The sequence below is a fragment of the Bombina bombina genome, unplaced genomic scaffold (genome assembly GCF_027579735.1).
Source record: "Bombina bombina isolate aBomBom1 unplaced genomic scaffold, aBomBom1.pri scaffold_368, whole genome shotgun sequence".
Lineage (NCBI taxonomy): Eukaryota > Metazoa > Chordata > Amphibia > Anura > Bombinatoridae > Bombina > Bombina bombina.
The window spans coordinates 453153-476006 of record NW_026511248.1 but is presented as its reverse complement, the minus strand read 5'-3'; the positions used below and the strand labels follow the sequence as shown (position 1 = coordinate 476006).

Below are 22854 nucleotides of genomic sequence, written 5' to 3'. Positions count from 1 at the left end.
AGTTTATTAATCCCTTGCACCATTCAGATGTAGATCTAAAGCATAACGTAGATCTACGGCCAACATGCAGGTAAGCCCAAGCAGTCTCGGTTCTCACGTGCCAGCGGGAAGTGTGGGAGGTACCCTACACTGCAGTGTAATCTAATTTTCAACATGGCGGCACCCATAATTAGAAAGAGGTGCAAGAAATATATTTAGTGTTTAGTGTCCTTTTGGGCTTGCCATTGTCTTGTGGTGAAGTCACAGAGTACATGTGTATTGCCCTTCAAAAGAGGAGTACTACTACTTAGGACCCAATTATAAAACATTATTTGGTTTAGCAAAATTATATAAGAAATCAAACAGTACTGCAAGGTCACTCAAAGAATTTTAGAAATGCAAATTTTAGCTTAACAGATGAGGTGCAAGGCAGGAAGGAAGCGTGTGGTGCTGCACCAAACACCATACCAGTGTCAGCAATTGGTTCCTAAAGAACTGAGTTACAACCTGTTGCAGCCAAAAGCTACCCAAAGCTACCATTTTTTATTTTATTTTTGCACCCTTTTCATATAATTTAAGTCTGAAAAAACAGAATTTATGTTTACCTGATAAATTACTTTCTCCAACGGTGTGTCCGGTCCACGGCGTCATCCTTACTTGTGGGATATTCTCTTCCCCAACAGGAAATGGCAAAGAGCCCAGCAAAGCTGGTCACATGATCCCTCCTAGGCTCCGCCTACCCCAGTCATTCGACCGACGTTAAGGAGGAATATTTGCATAGGAGAAACCATATGATACCGTGGTGACTGTAGTTAAAGAAAATAAATTATCATACCTGATTAAAAAACCAGGGCGGGCCGTGGACCGGACACACCGTTGGAGAAAGTAATTTATCAGGTAAACATAAATTATGTTTTCTCCAACATAGGTGTGTCCGGTCCACGGCGTCATCCTTACTTGTGGGAACCAATACCAAAGCTTTAGGACACGGATGAAGGGAGGGAGCAAATCAGGTCACCTAAATGGAAGGCACCACGGCTTGCAAAACCTTTCTCCCAAAAATAGCCTCAGAAGAAGCAAAAGTATCAAACTTGTAAAATTTGGTAAAAGTGTGCAGTGAAGACCAAGTCGCTGCCCTACATATCTGATCAACAGAAGCCTCGTTCTTGAAGGCCCATGTGGAAGCCACAGCCCTAGAGGAATGAGCTGTGATTCTTTCAGGAGGCTGCCGTCCGGCAGTCTCGTAAGCCAATCTGATGATGCTTTTAATCCAAAAAGAGAGAGAGGTAGAAGTTGCTTTTTGACCTCTCCTTTTACCAGAATAAACAACAAACAAGGAAGATGTTTGTCTAAAATCCTTTGTAGCATCTAAATAGAATTTTAGAGCGCGAACAACATCCAAATTGTGCAACAAACGTTCCTTCTTCGAAACTGGCTTCGGACACAAAGAAGGCACGACTATCTCCTGGTTAATGTTTTTGTTAGAAACAACTTTTGGAAGAAAACCAGGTTTAGTACGTAAAACCACCTTATCTGCATGGAACACCAGATAAGGAGGAGAACACTGCAGAGCAGATAATTCTGAAACTCTTTTAGCAGAAGAAATTGCAACCAAAAACAAAACTTTCCAAGATAATAACTTAATATCAACGGAATGTAAGGGTTCAAACGGAACCCCCTGAAGAACTGAAAGAACTAAGTTGAGACTCCAAGGAGGAGTCAAAGGTTTGTAAACAGGCTTGATTCTAACCAGAGCCTGAACAAAGGCTTGAACATCTGGCACAGCTGCCAGCTTTTTGTGAAGTAACACAGACAAGGCAGAAATCTGTCCCTTCAAGGAACTTGCAGATAATCCTTTCTCCAATCCTTCTTGAAGAAAGGATAGAATCTTAGGAATCTTAACCTTGTCCCAAGGGAATCCTTTAGATTCACACCAACAGATATATTTTTTCCATATTTTGTGGTAAATTTTTCTAGTTACAGGCTTTCTGGCCTGAACAAGAGTATCAATAACAGAATCTGAGAACCCTCGTTTTGATAAGATCAAGCGTTCAATCTCCAAGCAGTCAGCTGGAGTGAAACCAGATTCGGATGTTCGAACGGACCTTGAACAAGAAGGTCTCGTCTCAAAGGTAGCTTCCATGGTGGAGCCGATGACATATTCACCAGATCTGCATACCAAGTCCTGCGTGGCCACGCAGGAGCTATCAATATCACCGACGCCCTCTCCTGATTGATCCTGGCTACCAGCCTGGGGATGAGAGGAAACGGCGGGAATACATAAGCTAGTTTGAAGGTCCAAGGTGCTACTAGTGCATCTACTAGAGTCGCCTTGGGATCCCTGGATCTGGACCCGTAGCAAGGAACCTTGAAGTTCTGACGAGAGGCCATGAGATCCATGTCTGGAATGCCCCACAGTTGAGTAATTTGGGCAAAGACTTCCGGATGGAGTTCCCACTCCCCCGGATGCAATGTCTGACGACTCAGAAAATCCGCTTCCCAATTTTCCACTCCTGGGATGTGGATTGCAGACAGGTGGCAGGAGTGAGTCTCCGCCCATTGAATGATTTTGGTCACTTCTTCCATCGCCAGGGAACTCCTTGTTCCCCCCTGATGGTTGATGTACGCAACAGTCGTCATGTTGTCTGATTGAAACCGTATGAACTTGGCCTTTGCTAGCTGAGGCCAAGCCTTGAGAGCATGGAATATCGCTCTCAGTTCCAGAATATTTATCGGTAGAAGAGATTCTTCCCGAGACCAAAGACCCTGAGCTTTCAGGGATCCCCAGACCGCGCCCCAGCCCATCAGACTGGCGTCGGTCGTGACAATGACCCACTCTGGTCTGCGGAAGGTCATCCCTTGTGACAGGTTGTCCAGGGACAGCCACCAACGGAGTGAGTCTCTGGTCCTCTGATTTACTTGTATCTTTGGAGACAAGTCTGTATAGTCCCCATTCCACTGACTGAGCATGCACAGTTGTAATGGTCTTAGATGAATGCGCGCAAAAGGAACTATGTCCATTGCCGCTACCATCAAACCTATTACTTCCATGCACTGCGCTATGGAAGGAAGAGGAACGGAATGAAGTGTTTGACAAGAGTTTAGAAGTTTTGTTTTTCTGGCCTCTGTCAGAAAAATCCTCATTTCTAAGGAGTCTATTATTGTTCCCAAGAAGGGAACCCTTGTCGACTGAGATAGAGAACTCTTTTCCACGTTCACTTTCCATCCGTGAGATCTGAGAAAGGCCAGGACTATGTCCGTGTGAGCCTTTGCTTGAGGAAGGGACGACGCTTGAATCAGAATGTCGTCCAAGTAAGGTACTACTGCAATGCCCCTTGGTCTTAGCACCGCTAGAAGGGACCCTAGTACCTTTGTGAAAATCCTTGGAGCAGTGGCTAATCCGAAAGGAAGCGCCACGAACTGGTAATGCTTGTCCAGGAATGCGAACCTTAGGAACCGATGATGTTCCTTGTGGATAGGAATATGTAGATACGCATCCTTTAAATCCACCTTGGTCATGAATTGACCTTCCTGGATGGAAGGAAGAATTGTTCGAATGGTTTCCATTTTGAACGATGGAACCTTGAGAAACTTGTTTAAGATCTTGAGATCTAAGATTGGTCTGAACGTTCCCTCTTTTTTGGGAACTATGAACAGATTGGAGTAGAACCCCATCCCTTGTTCTCCTAATGGAACAGGATGAATCACTCCCATTTTTAACAGGTCTTCTACACAATGTAAGAATGCCTGTCTCTTTATGTGGTCTGAAGACAATTGAGACCTGTGGAACCTCCCCCTTGGGGGGAGCCCCTTGAATTCCAGAAGATAACCTTGGGAGACTATTTCTAGAGCCCAAGGATCCAGAACATCTCTTGCCCAAGCCTGAGCGAAGAGAGAGAGTCTGCCCCCCACCAGATCCGGTCCCGGATCGGGGGCCAACATTTCATGCTGTCTTGGTAGCAGTGGCAGGTTTCTTGGCCTGCTTTCCCTTGTTCCAGCCTTGCATTGGTCTCCAGGCTGGCTTGGCTTGAGAAGTATTACCCTCTTGCTTAGAGGACGTAGCACTTGGGGCTGGTCCGTTTCTACGAAAGGGACGAAAATTAGGTTTATTTTTGGCCTTGAAAGACCTATCCTGAGGAAGGGCGTGGCCCTTACCCCCAGTGATATCAGAGATAATCTCTTTCAAGTCAGGGCCAAACAGCGTTTTCCCCTTGAAAGGAATGTTAAGGAGTTTGTTCTTGGAAGACGCATCCGCTGACCAAGATTTCAACCAAAGCGCTCTGCGCGCCACAATAGCAAACCCAGAATTCTTCGCCGCTAACCTAGCCAATTGCAAAGTGGCGTCTAGGGTGAAAGAATTAGCCAATTTGAGAGCACGGATTCTGCCCATAATCTCCTCATAAGGAGGAGAATCACTATCGATCGCCTTTACTAGCTCATCGAACCAGAAACACGCGGCTGTAGTGACAGGGACAATGCATGAAATTGGTTGTAGAAGGTAACCTTGCTGAACAAACATCTTTTTAAGCAAACCTTCTAATTTTTTATCCATAGGATCTTTGAAAGCACAACTATCTTCTATGGGTATAGTGGTGCGTTTGTTTAAAGTAGAAACCGCTCCCTCGACCTTGGGGACTGTCTGCCATAAGTCCTTTCTGGGGTCGACCATAGGAAACAATTTTTTAAATATGGGGGGAGGGACGAAAGGTATACCGGGCCTTTCCCATTCTTTATTTACAATGTCCGCCACCCGCTTGGGTATAGGAAAAGCTTCTGGGAGCCCCGGGACCTCTAGGAACTTGTCCATTTTACATAGTTTCTCTGGGATGATCAAATTCTCACAATCATCCAGAGTGGATAATACCTCCTTAAGCAGAGCGCGGAGATGTTCCAACTTAAATTTAAATGTAATCACATCGGGTTCAGCTTGTTGAGAAATTTTCCCTGAATCTGAAATTTCTCCCTCAGACAAAACCTCCCTGGCCCCCTCAGACTGGTGTAGGGGCATTTCAGAACCATTATCATCAGCGTCCTCATGCTCTTCAGTATCTAAAACAGAGCAGTCGCGCTTACGCTGATAAGTGGGCATTTTGGCTAAAATGTTTTTGATAGAATTATCCATTACAGCCGTTAATTGTTGCATAGTAAGGAGTATTGGCGCGCTAGATGTACTAGGGGCCTCCTGAGTGGGCAAGACTCGTGTAGACGAAGGAGGGAATGATGCAGTACCATGCTTACTCCCCTCACTTGAGGAATCATCTTGGGCATCATTTTCATTGTCACATAAATCACATTTATTTAAATGAGAAGGAACCTTGGCTTCCCCACATTCAGAACACAGTCTATCTGGTAGTTCAGACATGTTAAACAGGCATAAACTTGATAACAAAGTACAAAAAACGTTTTAAAATAAAACCGTTACTGTCACTTTAAATTTTAAACTGAACACACTTTATTACTGCAATTGCGAAAAAGTATGAAGGAATTGTTCAAAATTCACCAAAATTTCACCACAGTGTCTTAAAGCCTTAAAAGTATTGCACACCAAATTTGGAAGCTTTAACCCTTAAAATAACGGAACCGGAGCCGTTTTTAACTTTAACCCCTTTACAGTCCCTGGTATCTGCTTTGCTGAGACCCAACCAAGCCCAAAGGGGAATACGATACCAAATGACGCCTTCAGAAAGTCTTTTCTATGTATCAGAGCTCCACACACATGCGACTGCATGTCATGCTTCTCAAAAACAAGTGCGCAATACCGGCACGAAAATGAGGCTCTGCCTATGATTAGGGAAAGCCCCTAGAGAATAAGGTGTCTAAAACAGTGCCTGCCGATATTATTTTACAAAAAAACCCAGATTAAATGATTCCTCAAGGCTAAATATGTGTTATATATGAATCGATTTAGCCCAGAAAATGTCTACAGTCTCAATAAGCCCTTGTGAAGCCCTTATTTACTGTCTGAATAAAAATGGCTTACCGGATCCCATAGGGAAAATGACAGCTTCCAGCATTACATCGTCTTGTTAGAATGTGTCATACCTCAAGCAGCAAAAGACTGCTCACTGTTCCCCCAACTGAAGTTAATTCCTCTCAACAGTCCTGTGTGGAACAGCCATGGATTTTAGTAACGGTTGCTAAAATCATTTTCCTCTTACAAAGAGAAATCTTCATCTCTTTTCTGTTTCAGAGTAAATAGTACATACCAGCACTATTTTAAAATAACAAACTCTTGATTGAATAATAAAAACTACAGTTAAACACTAAAAAACTCTAAGCCATCTCCGTGGAGATGTTGCCTGTACAACGGCAAAGAGAATGACTGGGGTAGGCAGAGCCTAGGAGGGATCATGTGACCAGCTTTGCTGGGCTCTTTGCCATTTCCTGTTGGGGAAGAGAATATCCCACAAGTAAGGATGACGCCGTGGACCGGACACACCTATGTTGGAGAAATGTGGGTTTTCAAATAACAGTGTCATTGTGTTGAAACCTAGGTTTCCTTTATCCAATTGCTTCTGCCAAGTACAATTAGGGCCAAAAAGTATGAGCAAACAAATAAAATCACATTGCTATATTCCATACAGCCATTATTTGCAGATGATGTCCCACATTACTTTATGAGGGGACATAAAACCCATTTTTATTTCTTCCTTTCATGAGACAGATAGAGAATAGAATTTTCAGCCCCTTTCCAGCTTACTTGTGTTACCAATTGTGCTTCACTCACTTGGTATCTTTTATTGAACAAAGGATATCAAGAAAACGAAGCAAAACTAGATACCAGAAATAAATTGGAAAGTAGTTTAAAATGGTATGCTCTCTCGATCATAAAAGAAACATTATGTACATGAAAAATGTGACTGCATTATGTCCCTTTAATTGCACGAGCTTACTAATATACAGTAAAACGGTGGAGAAAGAATAAAGCAGTTTATGAGGACGTATGGTGCCAATAATCTCATACACTGCACTCTCGTTTCTTGGCAGAACAAACAGAGATGGGAAGGATGTTTTCTGGTGACTGTCTGCCAGGAGGGAAGGTAAATAGGGCAAGACTGCCAAAGCAGCAGTACGGAAGAGGAAGCTCACCTGTCTGGGCTAAAAGCCAGTAGGAATGTAGAACGAGGGCTGTCAGGAAGCTCCACCTTCTGCAAGACAAACATATTAACAAAAAGAGATGGTCACAGGGTTGAAACAGACCTGTCTGTGCTAATGTAGGGCAGCTGCCTTATACAACAGTAACATTCCAAATTACAATCAAAGCTTATCCAGAAGATCTCTTGCGTAGCTTGGAACTTTTATATTAGCAGATGCCACAATAATTCAAACAGGTTACACAACATCAGGATGTATTTGATAAGCTCATAAATCATTTATGCAAATTCCACAACTAATATCTTTATACTGATTGATGGTCAAAATAGTAATTACTGGTTCGGTAGACTTATTATATAGTAAGATTAAAGGGAAATTTAACCAATTTTTTTCCATGATTCAGATAGAGCATGCAATTTTAAGCAACTTTCTAATTTACTCCTATTATCAATTTTTATTTGTTCTCTTGGTATCTTTATTTGAAAAGCAGGAATGTAAGCTTAGGAGCTGGTCCATTTTTGGTTCAGAATCCTGGGTAGCACTTGCTATATTTAACCACCAATCAAGCAAGCGCTACCCAGGTGCTTAACCAAAAATGGTCGGCTCATTAGCTTTACATTCCTGCTTTTCAAATAAAGATAACAAGAGAATGAAGAAAAAATGATAAAAGGAGTAGATTAGAAAGTTGCTTAAAATTGCATGCTCTATCTGAATCATGAATGAAAACAATTTGGGTTTCATATCCCTTTAAGTGACTAAAGGCAAATAACATTTTGTTTATAAAGAATAAGGAAAACTGTCATGCAGTACAACACTGTGTATAATGTCACATAAAATAGTGAGGAAAAGCAGAGACAAAATACTAAGAGTAAAACAGAGACAACATGAGATAAACAGAGACAATACCGAGAAACAGAAAGTACTGAAAGACAGAGCTAGAGCTAAGCAGAGATAGAGACAATATTGAGAGATGATACAGAGAAAAGCAGACAGAGGGAGGGAGACGATGCAAAAAAAATAAGGGAGAGAGTAAAATGGAATATGTTTGTTAAGTCCTTGGGTGTCTTGACACAAATTGCTTTTAGCCCTTAAGTGTCGCACCTTGCCCTCCCATTTCATGAAGCGAGTCTTGTCCTCCACTAGACACTGCAGGAGACGCTGTGCCCCCCGAGCATGTGTTCCTCGCTCTCGGCCAGATAAGATACGGACCGCATTCTTCTCGGGAACTACCCTCATGACACAGTCTGCACGCGGTTTCAGGATGAGGTGTAGGAGCTGACATCCAGATACAGACAAACAGACTTCATGGGAGCCTAAAAGACATTAAGGTACATGGTAACAAGACTCCAGTGACCCAACTGTGATCATCCCTCTCACCATACTAATGTTTTCCCACCATTGTATGTACACACACACTTATATATTATATGCAAACACACACACTTATATATTATATGCAAACACACACACACACTTATATATTATATACAAACACACATACACATATATATTATATGCAAACACACACACGTATATATTATATACAAACACACATACACATATATATTATATGCAAACACACACACTTACATATTATATAAAAACACACACACTTACATATTATATACAAACACACATACACATATATATTATATACAAACACACACATACACATATATATTATATACAAACACACACACTTATATATTATATACAAACACACACACTTATATATTATATACAAACACACACACTTATATATTATATGCAAACACACACACACATATATATTATATGCAAACACACACACACACTTATATATTATATACAAACACACATACACATATATATTATATGCAAACACACACACGTATATATTATATACAAACACACATACACATATATATTATATGCAAACACACACACTTACATATTATATACAAACACACACACTTACATATTATATACAAACACACATACACATATATATTATATACAAACACACACATACACATATATATTATATACACAAACACACACACTTATATATTATATACAAACACACATACACATATATATTATATACAAACACACACACTTATATATTATATACAAACACACACACATACACATATATATTATATGCAAACACACACACTTATATATTATATACAAACACACATACACATATATATTATATGCAAACACACACACTTACATATTATATACAAACACACATACACATATATATAATATGCAAACACACACACATATATATTATATGCAAACACACACACATATATATTATATGCAAACACACACATTTATATATTACATACAAACACACACACACACATATATATTATATACAAACACACATACACATATATATTATATACAAACACACATACACATATATATTATATACAAACACACATACACATATTATATACAAACACACACACTTATATATTATATACAAACACACACACTTATATATTATATACAAACACACATACACATATATATTATATACAAACACACACACACACTTATATTATATACAAACACACACACACACACTTATATTATATACAAACACACACATATATATTATATACACACACACACACATATATATATATATATATATATATATATATTATATGCAAACACACACACTTATATATTACATGCAAACACACACACTTATATATTATATACAAACACACACACACATATATATTATATGCAAACACACATACACATATATATTATATGCAAACACACATACACATATATATTATATGCAAACACACACACTTATATATTACATGCAAACACACACATATATATTATATGCAAACACACACATATATATTATATGCAAACACACATACACATATATATTATATACAAACACACACACTTATATATTATATGCAAACACACACACTTATATATTATATGCAAACACACACACTTATATATTATATGCAAACACACACACTTATATATTATATGCAAACACACACACTTATATATTATATGCAAACACACACACACATATATTATATGCAAACACACACACACATATATTACATGCAAACACACACACACATATATTATATGCAAACACACACACAGATATATATATATATATATACATACACACACAAACACACACATATATATTATATGCAAACACACACACACACACACATATATATTATATACAAACACACATATATATTATATACAAACACACACACACATATATATATTATATGCAAACACACACACACATATATATTATATGCAAACACACACACACATATATATTATATGCAAACACACACACACATATATATTATATGCAAACACACACACATATATTATATGCAAACACACACACTTATATAATATATGCAAACACACACACTTATATATTATATGCAAACACACACACACATATATTATATGCAAACACACACACTTATATATTATATGCAAACACACACACTTATATATTATATGCAAACACACACACATATATATTATATACAAACACACATACACACATATATTATATGCAAACACACATACACATATATATTATATGCAAACACACATACACATATATATTATATGCAAACACACATACACATATATATTATATGCAAACACACACACATATTACATACAAACACACACACTTATATATTACATACAAACACACACACATATATATTATATGCAAACACACATACACATATATATTATATACAAACACACACACTTATATATTATATGCAAACACACACACACATATATATTATATGCAAACACACACACTTATATGTTACATACAAACACACACACATATATTATATGCAAACACACACACACATATATATTATATGCAAACACACACACACTTATATATTATATGCAAACACACACACTTATATATTATATGCAAACACACACACATATATTATATGCAAACACACACACACACACACATATATATTATATACAAACACACATATATATTATATACAAACACACACACACATATATATTATATGCAAACACACACACACATATATATTATATGCAAACACACACACACATATATATTATATGCAAACACACACACACTTATATATTATATGCAAACACACACACATATATTATATGCAAACACACACACTTATATAATATATGCAAACACACACACTTATATATTATATGCAAACACACACACTTATATAATATATGCAAACACACACACTTATATATTATATGCAAACACACACACATATATTATATGCAAACACACACACTTATATATTATATGCAAACACACACACTTATATATTATATGCAAACACACACACATATATATATTATATACAAACACACATACACACATATATTATATGCAAACACACATACACATATATATTATATGCAAACACACATACACATATATATTATATGCAAACACACACACATATTACATACAAACACACACACATATATATTATATGCAAACACACATACACATATATATTATATGCAAACACACACACATATTACATACAAACACACACACATATATATTATATGCAAACACACACACACTTATATATTACATACAAACACACACACATATATATTATATGCAAACACACATACACATATATATTATATACAAACACACACACTTATATATTATATGCAAACACACACACACATATATATTATATGCAAACACACACACTTATATATTACATACAAACACACACACATATATTATATGCAAACACACACACATATATATTATATGCAAACACGCAAACACAGATATATATATATTTTATATACAAACACACATGTATATATATTATATGCAAACACACACACTTATATATTACATACAAACACACACACATATATTATATACAAACACACACACATATATATTATATACAAACACACACACATATATTACATACAAACACACACACTTATATATTATATACAAACACACACATATATATATATTGTATGCAAACAGACACACACACACACACTTATATATTATATACAAACACACACACATATATTATATACAAACACACACACACACATTCACACATTATATACAAACACACGTATATATTATATACAAACACACACACACATATATATATTGTATGCAAACAGACACACACACACACACTTATATATTATATACAAACACACACACATATATTATATACAAACACACACACACACATTCACACATTATATACAAACACACGTATATATTATATACAAACACACACACTTATATATTATATACAAACACAAACACATTATATACAAACACATACACAGATATATATATATACACATACACACACAAACACACACATATATATTATATGCAAACACACACACACACACACACACATATATATTATATACAAACACACACACATTATATACAAACACATACACAGATATATATATATATATATATATATACATACACACACAAACACACACATATATATTATATGCAAACACACACACACACACACACATATATATTATATACAAACACACACTGTATATTATATGCAAACACACACTTATATATTATATACAAACACACATATATATTATATACAAACACACACACACACACACACATATATTATATGCAAACACACACACACACACATATATATTATATGCAAACACACACACTTATATACTATATACAAACACACACACTTATATATTATATGCAAACACACACACATATATTATATGCAAACACACACACATATATTACATACAAACACACACACATATATATATTATATACAAACACACATACACACATATTATATGCAAACACACATACACATATATATTATATGCAAACACACACACTTATATATTACATACAAACACACACACATATATATTATATGCAAACACACACAGACATATATATATATATATATATATATTATATGCAAACACGCAAACACAGATATATATATATATATTTTATATACAAACACACATGTATATATATTATATGCAAACACACACACATATATATTACATACAAACACACACACATATATTATATACAAACACACACTTATATATTACATACAAACACACACACACATATATATTATATACAAACACACACACATATATATTATATACAAACACACACACACATATATATTGTATGCAAACAGACACACACACACACACTTATATATTATATACAAACACACACACATATATTATATACAAACACACACATTCACACATTATATACAAACACTTATATATTATATGCAAACACACACACACATATATTATATGCAAACACACACACACACATATATATATATATTATATACAAACACACACTGTATATTATATACAAACACACACACACACATATATTATATACAAACACACACATATATTATATACAAACACACACACATATTATATACAAACACACACATATATTATATACAAACACACACATATATTATATACAAACACACACACATATTATATGCAAACACACACATATTATATGCAAACACACACATATTATATGCAAACACACACATATTATATGCAAACACACACACACATATATATATATATATATATATATATATATATATGCACACACACAAACACACACACACATATATTATATGCAAACACACACACACACATACATATATATATATATATTATATATTATATACAAACACACACACATACTGTATATTATATACAAACACACACTTATATATTATATACAAACACACATATATATTATATGCAAACACACACTCACATATTATATACACACATAGACACATTATATACAAACACACACATATATATTATATACAAACACACATATATATTATATGCAAACACACACTCACATATTATATACACACATACAGACACATTATATACAAACACACACATATATATATTATATACAAACACACACACACACACATATATTATATACACACACTGCATATTATATACAAACACACATATATATTATATGCAAACACACACAAAGACACATATATATTATATACTAACACACACACACATATATATATATATATATTATATGCAAACACACACACATATATATATTATATGCAAACACACACACACATATATATATTATATGCAAACACACACACATATATATATTATATGCAAACACACACATATATATATATATATATATATATATATATATATATATATATTATATACAAACACACACACACACATATATTATATACAAACACACACTGTATATTATATACAAACACACACACACATATATATTATATACAAACACACACACATATTATATGCAAACACACACATATATGCAAACACACACATATTATATGCAAACACACACATATTATATGCAAACACACACATATTATATGCAAACACACACACACACATATATATATATATATATATATATATATATATATATATATATATATATATATATATATATACTGGATAATGAAAAGGCGCACTTTCACGCACTTGAACTTTTATGCACTTATCCGTATATAGTATATATCTCAAGTCAAGCTTCAACCTGTATAACAATATGCGTGCTTATTTTTTCTTCTGTATGAATATGTATATATACTCTGTTTCACCTTCCGGCAGTATGCTCAAGAACATAAATTAAAGTATGTGGTGTAAATACGTATTTCTGTTACATCTGTCGGTATCTCTATAAACCAAAAAAGAGATTACCTTGTATCCATTGTAAAGTTCTGTGCGTTCCTGCGTGGGTGGTAACGAGGCTCCTTGCAACCTGGAGATGAGACACTCCTTAGTCTCACGAAAAGCGATTCCTAGGTAATGTATAATGAGTCCGCTGCAAGGAAGACACATCAGCCGCCTGGTTTGCAAGTAAAAACCGACTTTATTTAAAGTCAAATTGTAGCTTGGTACAAGTTTGCTCGGGAGGGAGCACTAAGAATGAAACGTCCGACGCGTTTCCTGCCCGGAGGCACTTCGTCAGGGACTAAAGCACAATGAATTCCTTAGTTCTTTTAAACACTTAGCATTTCCTGTTACGTTTGCTTACCTGCGTTGCAGCACACCTGTTGTCTTAATTAGGGCAAATACACCGCGGTATTGGTCTCCTCACACACAGCTTGTCCGCGCATGCGCTACGGACCTCACACAGCTACTTCACAATGTATATATATCTTGTATCTATTAGTGTCTCTGTCTGACCAATAGCTGTGTGAGAAAAAAACAAAACGTTTCCGGTTGTTGCTGCAAAAAGTAACACTGGTAAAGCAATTACGTAACAGTGTCTATAGAATCATTTCCAGCTAATATGTTTATAGAAATTATAAAAATTGTAAGAAAAAATATCAATAAAAAACAAAATTAGTATCAAAAAATGCTATTCTTATACACGATCTTTATCTCTTTACTTGTTTGTCTAATAGAATGTTTCCGATATTTTTAGTTGAGAGAGGAAAAGAGAATAAAATTCACTAAGCATCCCCCCATATGATCAGATCCACCAAATACAACTTCATATCTATCTTAATAATTATATTATACTTGTATTTGATTGTATTGTGTGGCACCGTATTTCCTCTTTTATGTTTCCAAATTCAGATTTCTTGTATTAAAGCTACAATTCCTCCTTCTTGAATATGCTCTATATGGATGGAGAATTATTTATTAATTTGTTTATTTCTGTATTTGTTAATTTGTTTGCTTACTTCCAATGGGTTTAACCATAAAGTTAATTCCTGCTTAAATCTTTATTACTTCTCTGTAAACCCACTGTGTTTTTAGCATACTTAACTCTCATCATCCCTTTTTGTCTCTTATTATATTTATTTAATTTGCTTTTTATTCATTAGGTATTGTATTATTTCATTTCCTCATTTTTATTCCTATTTCGGTTGTTGTTACTGATCTTTTGTATGTTATTATTTTTGGTTTTATATTATTTATCCTTTATTTTTATTTTCATTTTTTATTTTTTATTTATTGTTTTTTATTTTAATGTTTCTGTCTGATATTCTGTGTCTTATTTTTGTGACTAAACCTCTTGTGAGTCTCTGATATCATAGTGTCCCATTGTGAACAAATTAATGTCTTAGTGTCAAATTATGGATGAATTATGTGTTACACATCTACTACAAGATAAATGTCTTAAAATTGAAAAAATATTTTCTGTTATTACTATAATAGTGTAGAAAAAATATATATAATAGTGTAGAAAAAATATTGAAATATATAACTAACTCTCTGTGTACTAAATCCTTGACTATGTCATGTCATGTGAGTCTTTATCAAGTATTCTAACTACCTTATCTCTCTATGCTTGAGGTGTGTCCCCCATATATAGTGCTTAAGGAAAAATATATATTTAGAGTTAAAATTTCTTCTGCTCCTATCTAAACCAATATAATAGGAAATTTAAAGAATGCAAATAAAAAGCTTTAACTGCAGCCCTTGCTGTGATACCCAATACTATTTACCTTTACCCCATAGAATGTGACCCATCGCTTGTGGAAGTATTATCATTCTTTGGTTTTATTGAGGAATTGGTGCTATATCATCTAAATATTGTATACTTGGAATACAGTGCCACACAACAGTTTATTTTTAATTTTTAAATTTTGATGTTTGATTTCTTGTATTATTTATGGTGGTCATCTTAGCTTGTTAGGTGTTGGAATGTTTTAAACCTTTGGGCTTATAAATTTTCATGTACCTACTGCCTCACTTCCAATCCATGAATGATGTTATAAGGTGTTAGTGGTGCTTATATTAACTCTTCATCTAGACTGTTAGTTTCACTTAGTCCACAAAATACCTGAGATCAGTGATTTTATTAATTCCTAGGGGGACCCCTGTGGACAAATGAAAAATCCAAAATGCCTCTTTCCTATTCAATACGGCTGTTCTGTCTCCCCCTTTGGGGCTTTTAATGGCTGTGTCGATGCCTTGGAACCCTAGTACTGTGCCTATGTTGTTGTCATTTACGGGCATTCCCATAGATTTGAAATGTGCAACAAAATGTTTTGCTATGGGTGTTTTGGGGGGGTCTTGTTTGATTGATATTAAATGTTCACGGATTCGGTCTTTTAATAATCTTGTAGTCCTACCCACATATTGTTTGTGGCATAGATTGCAGGTAATTAAATAAACCACAAAGTTAGAATGGCAAGTCATCCTGTGTCTAATATCAAAAGTTTTGCCTGTAGCTGTAGACTTAAATGAATCGCCTGAAATGACAAAATCACAGCTTTTACATGGTTTTCTTTTACATTTGTAAAATCCATTTTGACTTTGTAACCATGTAGCTGTATGCTTTCTAGAGAAATCCCTAGTTAATTGATTTCCTATAGTTCTCGCTCTCTTGATGTGTTAGTAAGAGAGCGAGAACTATAGGAAATCAATTAACTAGGGATTTCTCTAGAAAGCATACAGCTACATGGTTACATGTAAAAGAAAACCATGTAAAAGCTGTGATTTTGTCATTTCAGGCGATTCATTTAAGTCTACAGCTACAGGCAAAACTTTTGATATTAGACACAGGATGACTTGCCATTCTAACTTTGTGGTTTATTTAATTACCTGCAATCTATGCCACAAACAATATGTGGGTAGGACTACAAGATTATTAAAAGACCGAATCCGTGAACATTTAATATCAATCAAGACCCCCCCAAAACACCCATAGCAAAACATTTTGTTGCACATTTCAAATCTATGGGAATGCCCGTAAATGACAACAACATAGGCACAGTACTAGGGTTCCAAGGCATCGACACAGCCATTAAAAGCCCAAAAGGGGGAGACAGAACAGCCGTATTGAATAGGAAAGAGGCATTTTGGATTTTTCATTTGTCCACAGGGGTCCCCCTAGGAATTAATAAAATCACTGATCTCAGGTATTTTGTGGACTAAGTGAAACTAACAGTCTAGATGAAGAGTTAATATAAGCACCACTAACACCTTATAACATCATTCATGGATTGGAAGTGAGGCAGTAGGTACATGAAAATTTATAAGCCCAAAGGTTTAAAACATTCCAACACCTAACAAGCTAAGATGACCACCATAAATAATACAAGAAATCAAACATCAAAATTTAAAAATTAAAAATAAACTGTTGTGTGGCACTGTATTCCAAGTATACAATATTTAGATGATATAGCACCAATTCCTCAATAAAACCAAAGAATTATAATACTTCCACAAGCGATGGGTCACATTCTATGGGGTAAAGGTAAATAGTATTGGGTATCACAGCAAGGGCTGCAGTTAAAGCTTTTTATTTGCATTCTTTAAATTTCCTATTATATTGGTTTAGATAGGAGCAGAAGAAATTTTAACTCTAAATATATATTTTTCCTTAAGCACTATATATGGGGGACACACCTCAAGCATAGAGAGATAAGGTAGTTAGAATACTTGATAAAGACTCACATGACATGACATAGTCAAGGATTTAGTACACAGAGAGTTCGTTATATATTTCAATATTTTTTCTACACTATTATATATATTTTTTCTACACTATTATAGTAATAACAGAAAATATTTTTTCAATTTTAAGACATTTATCTTGTAGTAGATGTGTAACACATAATTCATCCATAATTTGACACTAAGACATTAATTTGTTCACAATGGGACACTATGATATCAGAGACTCACAAGAGGTTTAGTCACAAAAATAAGACACAGAATATCAGACAGAAACATTAAAATAAAAAACAATAAATAAAAAATGAAAAATGAAAATAAAAATAAAGGATAAATAATATAAAACCAAAAATAATAACATACAAAAGATCAGTAACAACAACCGAAATAGGAATAAAAATGAGGAAATGAAATAATACAATACCTAATGAATAAAAAGCAAATTAAATAAATATAATAAGAGACAAAAAGGGATGATGAGAGTTAAGTATGCTAAAAACACAGTGGGTTTACAGAGAAGTAATAAAGATTTAAGCAGGAATTAACTTTATGGTTAAACCCATTGGAAGTAAGCAAACAAATTAACAGATACAGAAATAAACAAATTAATAAATAATTCTCCATCCATATAGAGCATATTCAAGAAGGAGGAATTGTAGCTTTAATACAAGAAATCTGAATTTGGAAACATAAAAGAGGAAATACGGTGCCACACAATACAATCAAATACAAGTATAATATAATTATTAAGATAGATATGAAGTTGTATTTGGTGGATCTGATCATATGGGGGGATGCTTAGTGAATTTTATTCTCTTTTCCTCTCTCAACTAAAAATATCGGAAACATTCTATTAGACAAACAAGTAAAGAGATAAAGATCGTGTATAAGAATAGCATTTTTTGATACTAATTTTGTTTTTTATTGATATTTTTTCTTACAATTTTTATAATTTCTATAAACATATTAGCTGGAAATGATTCTATAGACACTGTTACGTAATTGCTTTACCAGTGTTACTTTTTGCAGCAACAACCGGAAACGTTTTGGTTTTTTCTCACACAGCTATTGGTCAGACAGAGACACTAATAGATACAAGATATATATACATTGTGAAGTAGCTGTGTGAGGTCCGTAGCGCATGCGCGGACAAGCTGTGTGTGAGGAGACCAATACCGCGGTGTATTTGCCCTAATTAAGACAACAGGTGTGCTGCAACGCAGGTAAGCAAACGTAACAGGAAATGCTAAGTGTTTAAAAGAACTAAGGAATTCATTGTGCTTTAGTCCCTGACGAAGTGCCTCCGGGCAGGAAACGCGTCGGACGTTTCATTCTTAGTGCTCCCTCCCGAGCAAACTTGTACCAAGCTACAATTTGACTTTAAATAAAGTCGGTTTTTACTTGCAAACCAGGCGGCTGATGTGTCTTCCTTGCAGCGGACTCATTATACATTACCTATATATATATATATATACACACACACAAACGCACACACACATATATTATATGCAAACACACACACATACATATATATATTATATGCAAACACACACACATACATATATATATTATATACAAACACACACACATACTGTATATTATATACAAACACACACTTATATATTATATACACACACACAGACACATTATATACAAACACACACATATATATTATATACAAACACACATATATTATATGCAAACACACACTCACATATTATACACACACATACAGACACATTATATACAAACACACATATATATTATATACAAATACACATATATATATATATATATATATATATATATATATATTATATACAAACACACACACACACATATATTATATACAAACACACACTGCATATTATATACAAACACACATATATATTATATACTAACACACACATATATATATATATATATATATATATATATATATATTATATGCAAACACACATACACAAAATGAGCTATTCTTGATTAAAAGGACAAAAATTACCTTTTTTCACTATTTGTTAATGTAAGTTAAATTATAAATTGAATTTTGGATAGACAAGACTATAAGCTATGAATATAATTGAAGACCGATATAAACAAAGAAAATTGTATATAATTCAATATTTCAATATATTGGAAATTTGTGATAAAAGTGTTTTATATAAAAGGTATTTTTATACTTATATGAACTCCTCCATCACCAATTGGTAATGAAATCCTACACCTTTTCACTTTATTTTTTTTGGACACAATTAAAACAATTATAAATCAAAAGTAAAAATGAGACCACTTGCAAAGCAGCAGCAAGCGAGAATGGGTCCTAAGAACTTAGCTGTCTATGGAAGATCCTGAAATATAACATTTCAACCATCTACACCACTATGCTAAGCTGTTTTGGAGTTTTTAGATGCTGCTCACTGTAGGTAATTTTTTTCCAGTGAGAAACCCACACATTATATATTGCACTGTTCACCCCTGGACTTATTTAATGGGCACACCACCTAACTGATTTTATTGACCAGTTCCACCAGGCTAAAATTTAAGCCAACACTAGAGATTATTTTTAAATGGGTTCTGCACAATGTAGAAACAAAATTATTATTAAATTGCAAACACAGATGCCTACAAAATTAGAGGGGTTTAATAATCCCTCACCCCCCCCCCCCCCCGCCAAAAAAAAAAAGTTCTTTGGTTTTTCAGTAAACCATGTCTACTTCAAATTCACCCAAATGCAAAAACTACTTTCTATGTTAAAGGGATACTAAACAAAAAAAAACAGAATTTATGCTTACCTGATAAATTACTTTCTCCAACGGTGTGTCCGGTCCACGGCGTCATCCTTACTTGTGGGATATTCTCTTCCCCAACAGGAAATGGCAAAGAGTCCCAGCAAAGCTGGCCATATAGTCCCTCCTAGGCTCCGCCCACCCCAGTCATTCGACCGACAGACAGGAGGAAATATATATAGGAGAAACCATATGGTACCGTGGTGACTGTAGTTAGAGAAAATAATTCATCAGACCAGGGCGGGCCGTGGACCGGACACACCGTTGGAGAAAGTAATTTATCAGGTAAGCATAAATTCTGTTTTCTCCAACATTGGTGTGTCCGGTCCACGGCGTCATCCTTACTTGTGGGAACCAATACCAAAGCTTTAGGACATGGATGAAGGGAGGGAGCAAATCAGGTTACCTAAACGGAAGGCACCACAGCTTGCAAAACCTTTCTCCCAAAAATAGCCTCCGAAGAAGCAAAAGTATCAAATTTGTAAAATTTAGCAAAAGTGTGCAGTGAAGACCAAGTCGCTGCCTTACATATCTGGTCAACAGAAGCCTCGTTCTTGAAGGCCCATGTGGAAGCCACAGCCCTAGTGGAGTGAGCTGTGATTCTTTCAGGAGGCTGCCGTCCGGCAGTCTCGTAAGCCAATCGGATAATGCTTTTAAGCCAAAAGGAAAGAGAGGTAGAAGTCGCTTTTTGACCTCTCCTTTTACCAGAATAAACGACGAACAAGGAAGATGTTTGTCTAAAATCTTTAGTAGCCTCTAAATAGAATTTTAGAGCACGGACTACGTCCAAATTGTGTAACAAACGTTCCTTCTTTGAAACTGGATTCGGACACAAAGAAGGTACAACTATCTCCTGGTTAATATTTTTGTTAGAAACAACTTTAGGAAGAAAACCAGGCTTAGTACGCAAAACCACCTTATCTGCATGGAACACCAGATAGGGCGGAGAACACTGCAGAGCAGATAACTCTGAAACTCTTCTAGCAGAAGAAATTGCAACCAAAAACAAAACTTTCCAAGATAGTAACTTAATATCTATGGAATGTAAAGATTCAAACGGAACCCCTTGAAGAACTGAAAGAACTAGATTTAGACTCCAGGGAGGAGTCAAAGGTCTGTAAACAGGCTTAATCCGAACCAAAGCCTGAACAAATGCTTGAACATCTGGCACAGCTGCCAGTCTTTTGTGTAGTAAGGCAGATAAAGCAGAGATCTGTCCCTTTAGAGAACTTGCAGATAATCCTTTCTCCAAACCTTCTTGTAGAAAGGAGAGAATCTTAGGAATTTTTATCTTATTCCATGGAAATCCTTTGGATTCACACCAACAGATATATTTTTTCCATATCTTATGGTAAATTTTTCTAGTTACAGGTTTTCTGGCCTGAACCAGAGT

At 34.8% G+C, this 22854-nt stretch overlaps 1 protein-coding gene across 2 annotated transcripts in view; it reads right to left on the bottom strand.

Moving 5' to 3' along the window:
• LOC128643665 (activating molecule in BECN1-regulated autophagy protein 1) overlaps positions 1 to 22854 on the bottom strand; it is a 101923-nt gene that overhangs the window by 61386 nt on the left and 17683 nt on the right. The window contains exons 3-5 of one of the 2 annotated variants that reach the window (XM_053696493.1): positions 14959 to 15019; positions 8176 to 8387; positions 7069 to 7127 (exon numbers count right to left, since the gene is read on the bottom strand). In XM_053696493.1, the coding sequence (XP_053552468.1) occupies positions 7069 to 7127; positions 8176 to 8310 (194 nt within the window). In that variant the 5' untranslated portion in view covers positions 8311 to 8387; positions 14959 to 15019. The remainder of the gene's footprint in view (positions 1 to 7068; positions 7128 to 8175; positions 8388 to 14958; positions 15020 to 22854) is intronic. The other variant, XM_053696492.1, reaches the window with a different exon arrangement.